Here is a 13,536-nt window from a genome sequence, read left to right as displayed (position 1 = left end):
TCTGCCTGTCACTTCCTAGTTGGGGTTGCTATGAAAGATGAGGAAAAGTGGGGGGAGGGGACTTTTTTCCTCCTCCAACTCCCCCTTCCCCAGGTTTCTTTTATTAACTAGATTTCATACTTGAGGCTAGAAACACGCCCTGTTCTTTGACCCCCAGCGTCTTGGCCACCTGAAGGTTGAAGATGAACCGCCACACTCACGCCAAACTTTTTACTCAATGGTAGAAATGATGAAAGTGAGGATAAGACTTTGGTTTGGGAGTTTTTCTCCTATAACCCACTTTGGAGCATCAGGTTTTTATAAAGGAAGAGACTTCTAAAATAATCTAGTCTACCCTCCTCAATTTACAAAAGGCTTAAAGTAAGTCCCAGAAAGGAGAAGAATTGACTGAAATATTGCAGCAAGGTAGTGACCAAGGCAGGACCAGAATCAGGTTCCCTGGTTACTCTTGGACAGAGGTTTTCCCAAGGTGCCATCGCCCTGTGTTGTCAGATGATTCTGAATACATAACAATATTTCACTTATTTTCTTTCTTTTTTTTCAGTTGGGGTCTCATTCTGTCACCCAGGCTGGAGTACAGTGGTACAATCATGGTTCACCACAATCTTGACTTCCAGGGCTCAGACGATCCCTCCACCTCAGTCTCCTGGATAGCTGGGACTACAGGCTCTCGCCACCATGTCTGGCTAATTTTTTTGTTGTTTATTTTTGTAAAGACAAGATCTTGCTATGTTGCCTATGTTGATCACAAACTCCTGGGGTCAAGCAATCCTCCTGCCTTGGCCTCCGAAAGTGCTGGGTTACAGCTGCGAGCCACCATACCTAACCACATATCAATATTTCTTTTAGAGGTTTAGCTACTTGCCTCCTTTCCTGAGGCAACTGATATCTTTCTTTAAAAATAAAATGTTCTCATTTTAAAAAAATGATCTTTCAACTAACAGCAATCCTTATACTGATCAAGGTTTGTTTTCATGTACTGTATCTCATGTGATCCCCTTTATCAATATCTGCAAAGTGTATAACTCAGAGATTTTTCTGCCACTGTGATAGATTAGAAAATTAAACTTTGCAAGTATTATTTTTCCAAGGTCTTAGGAACTTTACATCCAGGACTTTACAACAGAGCCTTTGCCCCCAAAGGGAGTGTGATCTTATTTGTACCTTTACTTGCTACATTTGTGTTGGGCCTCATTGAGTTGACAAGATCAGAACAACACATTCCCATGAAAACACCAAACCAGATTTCTACTGCCATAGGGAGTGTTCAGATCACCAGAGAGGCAGATATGGGGGCAAGAGCCTTGGTTTAGTGCTGGGAAAAGCTCTTCTTCATGTTGCACATCTGCAAACATTTGAACTCTCCTCTTTGTTCCCAACATTGCTAGATGTTAGTACTCAGAGCCCAGAATGTGCCATGATGTGAAACGGAAAGCAAACCTTACAAAGTTGTTCTTTGAGAGGTTTTGCAAAGCACAGAGTTGGAGCTATTTTAGAAGGAAGAAAATGGCTTCAGTAGCAAGCCACTTTAGGAGGTCACCGTATCTCCCAGGGCCTTCTTTCCTGCTTGGAGATATAAAGCTATCTTGTAGTCTGGGACAGAAAACATGTTTTCACCTTTTTCAGCCAACTGGGACATCACAGAATCAGCAGTTGGCACGTTTTTGCTGGCTTTCCTGGCCTGATTCCATTCCAGGGGGTGCTGCCCATGGGGAGCTGGTCTTTGGGCAAGTATTTTATTAGGGCCCCTTTGGGTCTCTGGGGCCTTAAGGCCCCGCCATGTAAATGTCTCCTTTTCTGGTTGGTTTGCAATGAGTAGACACCATCTGTTGAATTAAAAATTCCCTTTATGGATGGTGGTGAAAGGCTTGTGTGGAAGAGACACAGTTATCTTTCAAGCAAACAGTTCATGAGGTTGAAGAGCAGTGTTCTTGGCCCAACATATGTTTGTCCAATGGCTGTGGGAGCCTCCCCCACCAGGCACTGCATTCTGCCCCATGGCGACAAGCACACATACCGCGGCTGCGGCACACCGTGTCCACTCCCTCACATCTCCCTAGCAAAGAAAACCTCCATTTATAGAACCCGCCAAACAAACTCACTCTTTAGACTCTTAAAAACAAACAAGATCCTGAGGCCACAGACTCCATGCGTGCATGTGTGGTTTTGTAAAATCTCAAGCCGTGAATCAAAATAATTTTAGAGACATAGTCAAAGCCCAGGCCAAATCCTGTCACTAGGATGGGAAAAATGTAGGAAAGATTTGCCTAGAGGAGGGAGGACAGCCAGACAGGAAGAATGATGGGAGCAAGACATGGAGGCTGTCATTCATCTAATATGTTCCTAGGGAGGGGGCCTGCTCCTTATCTTTGCACTTAGGGACTTGCTGTAATAACTTCATAACATAGGAGGAGTGGGTCTGGTTACTACAGCCCTCATTTCTTTTCTTTCAATTTCTGGAGCCCATCTTGCCCACACCACTGAACAATTTTGTTGTCTTATATGGTGTCTCCTTATTTCAAGTCCAACATCTTTGTCTTTCTCATAGATGGTTAGCTCATTGGGAACAGCCTCCATGACTTATTTTGCATCCCCAGCTGTGGGTGCTCACTGGATACCTGTCATGCTGGAAGTGGTAACCACATGCATGCTTTTTGGTGCTGAATAAGCTTTTTGGACTATATATTACTTGAGTGTCAGGATCTCTTTCTCTTATGTTTCCTTACCACCAGGAATAAAGTATAAGTAGATGCTCAAAAGATTAGAATTCAGTTGCATTGGACCTTAGCTCAAACCCATCACCCCTTTAAAGTCTTCCCTGATTCCTTCCCCTCCCCCCAAAGTAGCACTTATCCCAACCTAATGAATTATGCTTCGTTGTCTGGTAACGCTTCTTTGTCTATACCTACTACTTAATAGTTGGGAATCATGCCATAGTCATCTTTTTAGTTCTAGAGACTAGCAAAGTACTGGGCACAGAGTTGGTATGCAAGACATTTTTATAAAGGAATGAATGAATGAGCTATAGAGGTGTATGGCAAGGGAAACATTAGCTGCTGGTAAATCTCAACCCAGTTCCATGTAATGCATACTTTACTTCATGAAAGTCACCTGAAAAAACTCTTAAGAGCTAGTTCTTTGGGAGATTGTCCTAGGAGGTCCATAAAGTATAGATCCAAAGTATAGTTTTAAAGACAAAACAACTTGAAAACCATGTAGATTTGTCATTATAATTGAGGACATACCATGAATGGATGACAAAGCTACACTTAATGTTTGGATAAAGGGTGTGGAAATGGTGAATTTCCATTTCCAGACCACAGCTAGAAATTATTTAGAGGTAGTTTAGCATAGTTGAGGGAACACTGCCCTTTATGTACAAAGGGTCTAGATGTGACTTGTATGGTTTCAGGTACTATATCTCTCTGGGCATTAGTTATCTTCTGTGAAATAGGAGGGATGTAACACTCTAAAATTCCTCTAGGACTCAAAGTTTATGAGTCTATAAGAAGACTACAAAAGGGTACATTTTACACAAGTAGAACTTTAGTTCTAATATGTGAATGTGTTGAGATGTGACTTTTGTAGTATGGGGATGTCCCCATAGTTAGGGAAATATTAAAGAGATCTTGCACAGTCCCAGTTAGAAGATATGAATAAGGCAGAGAGTTTAGTGGCAGAGCTAGTACTCTCTGCTACCCTCTTCCCACTGAGCTAACTCCTAACGAACCCTTTGGCAGGGTAGAAGTGACTCTTGGCAGCCATTGTAACTGGGGTTATAGAGGAGGAAGTTCCAGTCGGATAACTACGGTATCTGGATAGAATAGCAGAGGTCACCAAGTCTAATTTCTGCACAGAAATTCCCTCTAGACATTCTCCATGACTCTAGTATCTGTTCAAATAAATATAGTGACTCACAGGGCAGCTCAATCCTTTGGTGAACAGCTCCTCTGTTTTTACAGTTTTAAAAAAAAATTGGTTCATGACACCTCTTTCCAACTTATATAAATTTTTTCCTATTTGTTTTTGATTCTGCATTCTGGAACACTATAGACTCAGTTCTTTGAAATGGCAAAGACCTCTCTGCTCCTGGTTAAGCAACCTTGATTGTCTCAATCACCTTATACCTTTCACCTCCTGGTGGTTCTAATTGGGTGATGTTTCTGAATGCTAATATCCCCTTCGAGTCTGGTACCCAGAGTGGAAACAAAACTCCAGGCAGAGGGACTTCGGGTCCAGTGGAATAGCAGAGTGGCTTAGGATCAGATTAGTTCCTGCTGTAGTAGCCTCACTCACCTGGTGATTCATACTAAACCCTCTTTACACACACACTGCTCTATTTTCTAAGGCTTCTACCTCTTGTGCATGTGGATTTGTCTTGTTTTATTTAAAAGAATTATTAACCACAGGTTTTCCTGATTATAAAATATTTATTCATGATAGAAAATTTAGTAACTAGAGAAAACTATTAAAAAAAATTATTGGCCAGGCACAGTGGCTCAAGCCTGTAATCCCAGCATTTTGGGAAGCCAAGGTTAGAAGATTGCCTGAGTCCACGGGTTTGAGAACAGCCTGGACAACTTGATGAGACCTCATCTCTACAATAAATCAAAAAATTAGCTGGGCATGTTAGCACGCTACTTGGAATACTGAGGCGGAAGGATTGCTGGAGCCCAGCAGGTTGACACTGGGGTGGCCATGAGCATGCCACTGCACTCCAGCCTGGGCGATGGAGTGAGATTCCAACTCAAAAAAACACAAAAGCAATTACTGATAAAACTAGGGGTTAATGGTATGTATCTGGGAGATATATATAGGTGTGTGTGTGTGTGTGTACATGCATTTATGCATGTGTGTGTGTGTGTATGTGTATAGAATTGTCATGAAGTCTCTGTGTGCAGGAGTGTATGTTAACAGCAGTTTATAAACTAGAACAACTGACAAAGACTACTTGGATGATTTTAACCATCAACATGGAAGAATATCCCCAGAAAAACATGGCACAAATTAAAATTTGTGTGGAGAATGGAGATGAGCATGTGAATGACTTTTAATTTCTGTGCATGAGATCTTGGTGTGTAACTTAAATTAATTAAGTTACTATTGCAACTTAATTTTAGGTACTTAAATGTATGACGTGAAAGTTTGAATGATTTTATTCTATTTTATTTTATTTTTAGAGTTGGAGTCTTACTCGGTCGCCCAGACTGGAGTGCAGTGGCTGCTCCCAGCCACCGCAGCCTCGACCTGCTGGGCTCCGGCAATCCTTCCGCCTCAGCCTTCCAAGTAGCCGGAATTACAGGCATGCGCTACCACACCCGGCTGATTTTTTGATTTATTGTAGAGATGAGGTCTCGCTGCCCAGACAGGTCTTGAACCCGCGGGCTCAGGCAGTCCACTCACCTCAGCCTCCCAAAGGTGCGGGATTACAGGCTGAGCCACCGAGCCCGGCTAATTGTTAATTGCTGCATGGTATCATTATGCAGATAAATTGAGTTTTATCTAATAATTCCTCCACATTGGGTATTTAGGCTTGTTTGCAATGTTATTATAAACAATGCTGTACTGAACATACTTAAATTATAACATATCTTTGATATTTACTGAATAAGTTATTGGAATTGGAATTACTGGATGAAAAAGTACTAATTTTTAAGACTCTTCATATAAATTACTACCCAGAAAGGTTATAATGTTTTCACTCTTTTGTTAGACTTGTGTAGTCTGTTATATCAGACTGCTGACAAAACGATGTTAAAATTTAAGAAAAAAATATAGATATCTTATTTAACTTGAATATTCTAGGTTCCCAATGAAGCTGAAAATTTTCCATAGTTTTATTATTGACTTATTTCCTTGTGAATTCTGTCCAAGTTTTTTTAGTCTTTTTTTTGAGTCGGAGTCTCACTCTGTCGCCCAGGCTGGAGTGCAGTTGCACGCTCACGGCCACCCCAGTGTCAATTTGCTGGGCTCCAGCGATCCTTCCACCTCAGCATTCCAAGTAACTGGAACTACAGGTGGGTACTACCATGCCCGGCTAATTTTTGATTTACTGTAGAGACGAAGTCTAGCCAAGTTGCCCGGGCTGGTCTCCAACCCGTGGACTCAAGCAATCCTCTTTCTTGACCTTCCAAAGTGCTGGGATTACAGGCTGAGCCACTGAGCCCTGCTATCATTTTTTAAATTAGGGCTTTAGCTTTTCCTTAATGTTTTACAAAAGATCTTTTTGTAGTAAGGGTGTTGAACCTTAGACGGTTAGAGGGGTTACCAGTATTTTCTCAATTTTCATTTACCTTTTGATTTAAGTGAATATTTTTGGTTAGTTGAAGCTGAAATCTCGATTTAGATCTTTATATTAGACATTATGAAATTTTATGTTACTGGAATGAAACAATGGTTGAATCTAACAGGATCATTTTGGATCCTACTGTATCTTTCTTAGTATCCCTCTAGGGTCCTATCTTCCATAAATGTGATAAACATATCCTTAACCAAGTCATTGCCAAAAAAAGAGGTCAAGGTACCTAGAACCTTCCCCTAGAGCAATTTGAGGTATGTTTTCTTCAGGTACATTCGAGTTATATTTTCTCTGGATACATTTTTTAGGTAGTTATGACTCTATCCAAAGTTGTCATTTTCCAGCCTCCTTTTTGCCTTCCTGTCGTAACATATTATTAGAAGCTTATTCGAAACCATTTTGAACTCTGAATACAATATAAGTCTTCTTTATTTCTAGTCAAGTATCTTCATTAACAGCTGGTCTCACAGAACTTTTTCTTAATGCACAGAAACTGCCTGTTTGAAAATCTGTGATATATTGATATATATCCTATCTCATTCTGCAAAGGGTTTGGGCTAGTTTCTGAGAATAAAATTTAAAAAGTAACATAAAGGTTAATTAAATATCAATGTTATGAAAATATTATAAGCCTTGACAATGAAGTTAGAAAGCAGAGATAGAGATTATGAGGTGTTAACTTTTCGGTCACAGTTCACCTCTTAGCTTCCTGGTAGCAAAAGTAAAAAGGTTAACATGATCAAATACATCATTCACATTGTCCTTAGGCAAGTTAATACTAGTTCCTCAGAGCTATAATCTGATCAGGATTTCATATAGGTAAATCTATAAACTTATGCATCCAAAGATTGGAGAATCTACCTTCTTACATCCTGTTTCAAATGTCATTAACTGCAAGTAGCTATTTCTGGGCCTATAGCTCCTTACTCATTCTTCTTAATTCTTCAGGCTTTATGTTAGTATTCTTAGATATAGTACCTGGGGAATTCAGACCTAATTAACTCCTTTGGCTTTTTGACTAGTCTTGGATTCAGATCCCTCATACCAACTTTAAATTTTGTTTTCTGCAGCTCAGGGATTATCTATCATTATGGGGGAGGCTCAATAGAGTTTTGGGGTTGACTTTGACCCTGAAGTCATGTGATACACTGCCTCTTGATGTCAGTATACACTGTCTCACATAGCCCAGAGCCTTTTCCATATTCTGCTATTTCTTTTTTTTTTTTGAATTGGAGTCTGACTTTGTTGCCCAAGCTGGAGTGCAGTGGCACACTCATGGCCACCCTAGCGTTGACCTGCTGGGCTCCAGCAATCCTTCTGCCTCAGCCTTCCAAGTAGCCAGAACTACAGGCATGCATTACCACACCTGGCTAATTTTTTTTTTTAATTTATTGTAGAGAGGAGATCATGCCAAGTTGTACCCAGGCTGGTCTCGAACCTGTGGACTCAGGCAGTCCACTTGCCTCAGCCTCCCAAAGTGCTGGAATTACAGGCTGAGTCACTGAACCTGGCCTCTGCTGTTTCTTAAAGACATTTTTCCCCCTACTGATACACTTAGTATGCATTAGTTGAATGGTCATCAGGCATTCTCATAAGGAGTGTGCAACCTAGATCCATCATATGTGCAAGTTTACAATACAGTTCACATGCCTATGAAAATCTAATGCCGCTGCTGATCTGACAGAAGGTAGAGTTCCACTCATTTGTCGCTCATTCCCTGCTGTGCAGCCCATTTCCTAACAAGCCAAAGACCGGTACTGGTCCACACTCTGGGAGTTGGGGACCCCTGCTGTAAGTGATATTTAGTACAATATATAGTGCGTATAATATAGTACTGTATATAGTTGCATATCTATATCTGTCTACAGCTATACAGCTAAGTATATAAAAAGTGTTTTGGAAAAAAGAAAGAATGCCTCTCATGGGGCTAGGTAAGCAGACTGTAAAAATGTCTGTGCTGCTACTGCACCGTTTACTGAGACATGAGCAGTCATATCACACTTCACAGATTCTCTCCTTTCTCCCTTTCTTCCCTACCAGTTAGCTTTGTGTCTTCCATCTTATTCTTGTGGCTTTGGCCTTGGCCTCTGTGGGAAGTTGACTTGCAGACATTTCCCAAGGATCTGCTATGTACCAGGCACTGCATTTGGCATGGTATGGGGAATAAGAGAGGAACAAATTACTATTTCTGCTTTCGAGGGTGATGTTTAGACTGTTTAACAACTGCACCAACTAATCAGAACAGTTGCTGGCTGGAGCCGGATCTGTAGTGGTCCCGTGCTGTGGTGGGCATTGACCACTTAGTTGCTGGTTTATGAGGAGGCCTGGGGGTGCCAAGGAATGCTAGGGTTAACAGGGAGGATACTCAGAGCTACAATTATTTACCTACTGGTAAGGAAGTATTTTTTTTATAATTAGTCCTGGTATACTGGTGTGGACTCACAGACTGTTACTCCTTCCTATTCTCAGACACAGGGCCCCAGGGTAAAGGTGGGGAGGCATTCTGGCCTCTGAAAGAATGCAAGTTTAGAGCGTGCCCTCCTAGTTTGGCTCTCTGTCCTGTGCTTGGATTTATTGACTGCTTTTCTCTCAGACATTCACAGGATTGTGGTTGAGCAATAGTCAGTGGGTGAGGCTGCTTTGGGCCCTCTCAGTGCATTTAACAGCTTTCCAGGTATGTGGAGGTTGCATTAAGATCCACTTTTGCTGGCAGCTGGACAGACAGAAATCATCCAGACAAACCTGTACAGATCAGACAACAGCCGGACTTTGCAGGTCTGAGGACCTAGCCAGGGAGGTAGCCATTAGATGTGTGGGTGAGGCCTTCTAGAATTTCCATGGCCTCCCCATTTTCTCAGTTGCAAATATGGGTATGGATATTTAGATAGATAAAGTTGAGGAAATAGAGATCTTAGTAGAGATCATGTTTTCATGATTGGTTTGAGAACATCCTGACCATTGGTCCTGGATTTGAGGCCAAATATGGTCCCAAAGAGAGAGACACTTCTCTGTGAGGCTCTGGTTATCTGTCCCTACTGCTCTCTGCCCATCTCATTCTGGGTGGTGCTGACTCCTCTGGTGTAGGCTGCGAGGTAGGGAAGGGGCCCTAGCTCCTAGCACAGCTATAACCCGGGGATTGAACCTGGGGTTCTAGAAGTGTCCTCCAGTGATTTTTATGGCACGGTGTTCTGGCTGGGTTTTTTCTGGAGAAGAGGCAGGGAGGGGTAGCTACAAATTAGAATGCTTCTGCTCCAAACCTACCAGCCCTGCCCTGGTCCTGGTCCTTCTTCTGCATTCTGATGAGTGGCTAATTTGGGGGGGAACGGATGAAGGTGGCTGATTTTGTGCCCACCCAGGAGCAGAGGCAAGTGGGTTCAAGGGGCAGCCCTTCTGTGGGGCCGCAACCCAGCCTGAGGCTCCTCCGTGCCGGCTCCGGGCCACTGGCCTAAGCCTGGGCAGGCCACGGCCGCCTGTTTAGTGCCGCTGTTTTTATAAGCTAATGAGGGCAGAGTGTGAGCCACAGGCGATGATGCTGGGATATTAACTGTGACAGGAAGCTTGATCATAATTATCTTAACGAGGATAGGGTTAATTACAGTGGAAACTTAAAAGTTCTCTCCGTTTGAATCCACTGGAGCTGAATGCGTTGTGATGTTTTGTCATTTTGATGTGACTTTGGAAAAGGCACTGGTACTCTCCCGGCAGCCGCTGCGGCTCCTTGGGGAGCCCAGGCAGAGCCCTGGGAACTAGGGAACCAGGTAAGATGGTACCTGTGGGTGGGATACTGGTGGCATTGCTGCTGGTGGAGGGGGAGGCAGGCAGCCTGTGGGGCGCTCTGGAGGTGCTGATTAAGTTTCCAGAACAATCCCGGCTTGGACAATCTCTCTCCAGCTGGCTGTCCCTAGGTCATGGATGAAGCCTTTCCTTTCTCCTCCAGCCCCTAGCCCATACCCCCGACGTGGCAGCCACTGCCAGGAAGCTGGCAAGTGACCTTGGAGTGATGGTCACCCTCTCCACCGGGGCTTTCATTTTGGGGCATATTTTGCTGTCCAGACACAAGGTTGTAGCAGAAAAATCCCAGTTCCATCATCTTTTCCCCATAGCTGCCATCACTGTCCTATTAAATAGCATAGATCTGCGTGGATCGTGAAAGCATTTTTTGCCTTGTCATTTTATTTAACATCATGTATCTATTTGCAGCCATCTGGTATAGAGGGATAGGAACTCAAAGATTGATACCAATATTTCTTTGTCCTATTCCTCCCTAGAAAACAGTAACACAAGTAGCAACAATGAAATTTGTTAAAAAGCAAAAGATAAAGCCATCTTCCTTCCGGGTGTGAGTTTATTGGCCAGGCAAGCTCTTCAAATCCTGTCCTCTCCGGCACCCGTGTCACTACGCTCTGCTCCCCACCTCCCGTCCCCAAGCCCTCAGCCCTGGATTTAGCTGATTAAATCACCAGGTGCACTCCACACTGATGACATGAAAACAGGGATTTATCAATTAGCGACCGCCCATGTAAGGGTGCCCTTTTTACTGAGCAGCTAATAACATCACATGGCAAGTAAGGAATCTCAAAACCAGACAGGTGATAGGGAATTTGAGACTGAGCCTCCCAACTCTGAGAGGTCTCACTGTGGCACAGAGCTCTGCCTCAGAGACCACCCTGTAGGGGGAGAAAGGTTGTCTCAGTGGGGGCGGGCACTCCCTCTGGTGATCCTGGGTGCTGTCCCTCTTCATGCTGTGTCATTTTGCTTTATGCCTCCCCTGATGCACTCTTGGAAGGGAGCTTTCTTCTGCTTGCCAGTAGCCAACCATTTGCTGAGTCTCATCATCAGAGTCTAATATTTGCATAACAGAACTCAGGAACAATGTGTATTTTAGATGCTGCCTTTGAGCAGAGCCCAACTGATGTCTGTGCACAAAGGACTTCTTAGCTGCCCATAAGGCTCCCTAACGGCAAGTGGCCTCACCTCCCCTTGTGGTCAACAGAGGCCTGGTCCTGAGAAGCCTTTTGCGTCATCATTCATTCACCCCTAAGGGAGGAAGGGACTTTAGAAGAGCCAGAAAACCTCCTTGCTCAAGCTCGACAGCTGCACACCTCTGCATCCAAACACACCCGCAAGGTCAGGGTTTTTGTTAAAAAAAATCAAAGAATAAAAGGAAGAAGGAAAAGAAAAACCCAGCATTTGCTAGTCACTCATTAGCCCTCTCTCATTTATTCTCCATATGACCCTATGAGCTGGAAGACACAGAGCAAGAGAGTTCAGAGGGGCTATATGACCGAATTCACACTATGGGAAATGGTGGAGTGTTGGAGGTAGAGTCCCAAACCTTCCTGCGTAGATGTTCATACATTGCCTTGTGCCTCTCAGAGGCAGACAAAAAAGAGAAAGGAGGAGGAAATGAAACACGATGACCCCCTGGACCCCTAATCCAAAATGCCTGTGGAGCAGACGGGTTGGTCATAGGAGCAGGCGTGCTCTGGGCATGGGGCCCTGGGTGGGACTACCCTGAGGTTTGGCAGGAATGGAGCATGCAGGCGGAGCATCGGGCCCGGTGGAATCTACAGATTTAATTACTTCCAACGCATTTTACACCTAGAAAGTATTGACTCCCTCTTTTGGAGTCCTCCTGGCAGAGAGATCCCACAAGGGAGCTTGGGATGCCTTGGGAGAGCTCTGGTGCTGAAGTTCACACTCACAGCAGATGTGCAGGCATTGCATACGCAAGCACACGGGACTGGAATGTTCATGCTACCCATAAATGAATAAATAGCGTGGACGACATCTCTCTGATTCGTCACATTTTATAGAACAGCCAGGGATCCCATGCGAGTCCCCTCCACCCCCTGGTCCACATCGTAGCTCAGCTGTCAGCCTGTGCAAGCTCAGCACATCTCTTGGGCCTGGCAGGTGAACGAGCCGGGAGTATGTGTCTCTGTGTAAGTCCCTCAGCTGGGCAGCTTGCTTTAATTAATGTCTGTGTGCGCCCAGGCAAGCACTTGTGCACAACTACCCCACGTCACCTCCACCCCCAGCACTCATGAGAGCCCATAAAATTAAGAGTTAACTTTCAGCAACGTGTATAAACAAGGCTATTTTTCCCTTTCTGTTATATATTTTTTTTCCTCCCTGAGCTGGGTACTTAATTCTTTCAGATGTCTTTTTATTTACTGCCTTAACATCTACTGGGCGCACTCTACACTTCTTTCAAAAATTAAGTGAGAAATCCACTTTCCATAAATTAAAACAGTAACTTCAGGCCAGGAGCTTTGAAGCAGAAATTCCCCCAGCCCCGTCTCTCCCCTCTCCCCCCAACAAAAACAAAAGCAAGTAAAAAGAAATAATGAAAGGAAAAGAGAAAAAGCCCTCTCAGACCAGAGTGATTATATAATTCTGCAGATGCCTTTCCTTTTGGGCAGCCACAGGGACACTGGGCAGAAGCAAATTAAGTGATTAGTAAAGAAAAAAAGCAGAGGGGAGAAAAAGTCAAAGGATGTGAGCGGAAAGAAAGGGAGCTTTCCCTGCCATTTCCCCCATGACTGTACAGAGGAGAACCGCTAAGAAATGATACTTGAAGTTATATTTATTATTGTAAGAGGGTATGATATTTCTGGGCAGGAATGATGGATGACAACTTAAATTTGTGTCCAGGGAATGAAGGTGAACTGTGACAGAGTTATTTATCTTGGGAATGGAGGTTAGGGTCAGCCGAGGCTGGGTGCCTGAAGGCACAAGACATTGACAAATTTATCCTGCAGGCCGTATCTGAAGCCCTTTGTTTTGGATCCTGGCTACTCACTAAGTGACCCTCATCCTTCATGTTGGCAATGCGTGAAGGATGCGGTGGGTGCCAGCGGCCCCTTCTCCCCCGCCGCCCCCGCCCCGGCTCCTGCTACTAATTCTTGTCATTCACTTTGCTGACAGGCACCAAGCCCAAACTATTCCCAGTCCTGAAAGGGAAGGTTAAAATATTTATTTCGGCTCATAATGGCCTCCCTGATTTAGTGCAGGATCATTTTTCCTGTTGCCTTTGTCATTGCAGGTCACTGGAAGGACTGAGCGCATTCAGGAGCCTGGAGGAACTCATCTTGGACAACAATCTGCTGGGGGACGACCTCGTGTTGCCAGGGTTACCCAGACTCCATACCTTAACCCTCAACAAGAACCGAATATCCTTTCCCTCTGCCGCTGCCCCCACTCCCCGCCCGGCCCCACAGCTGTCCCCTTCCGCA

At 44.1% G+C, this 13,536-nt stretch overlaps 1 protein-coding gene across 1 annotated transcript in view; it reads left to right on the top strand.

Moving 5' to 3' along the window:
* The window catches only part of LRMDA (leucine rich melanocyte differentiation associated), a 548,466-nt gene that overhangs the window by 232,786 nt on the left and 302,144 nt on the right, over window positions 1-13,536 (top strand). The window contains exon 2 of the mRNA XM_008068599.2: window positions 13,347-13,473. Within this exon, the coding sequence (XP_008066790.2) occupies window positions 13,347-13,473 (127 nt within the window). The remainder of the gene's footprint in view (window positions 1-13,346; window positions 13,474-13,536) is intronic.

This window comes from Carlito syrichta, unplaced genomic scaffold, assembly GCF_000164805.1.
Source record: "Carlito syrichta isolate Samal-C Ts95f unplaced genomic scaffold, Tarsius_syrichta-2.0.1 Scaffold311316, whole genome shotgun sequence".
In the NCBI taxonomy this organism is placed as follows: domain Eukaryota; kingdom Metazoa; phylum Chordata; class Mammalia; order Primates; family Tarsiidae; genus Carlito; species Carlito syrichta.
Note: the sequence above shows the minus strand (reverse complement) of the source record. Positions and strands in the feature narration are given on the sequence as shown.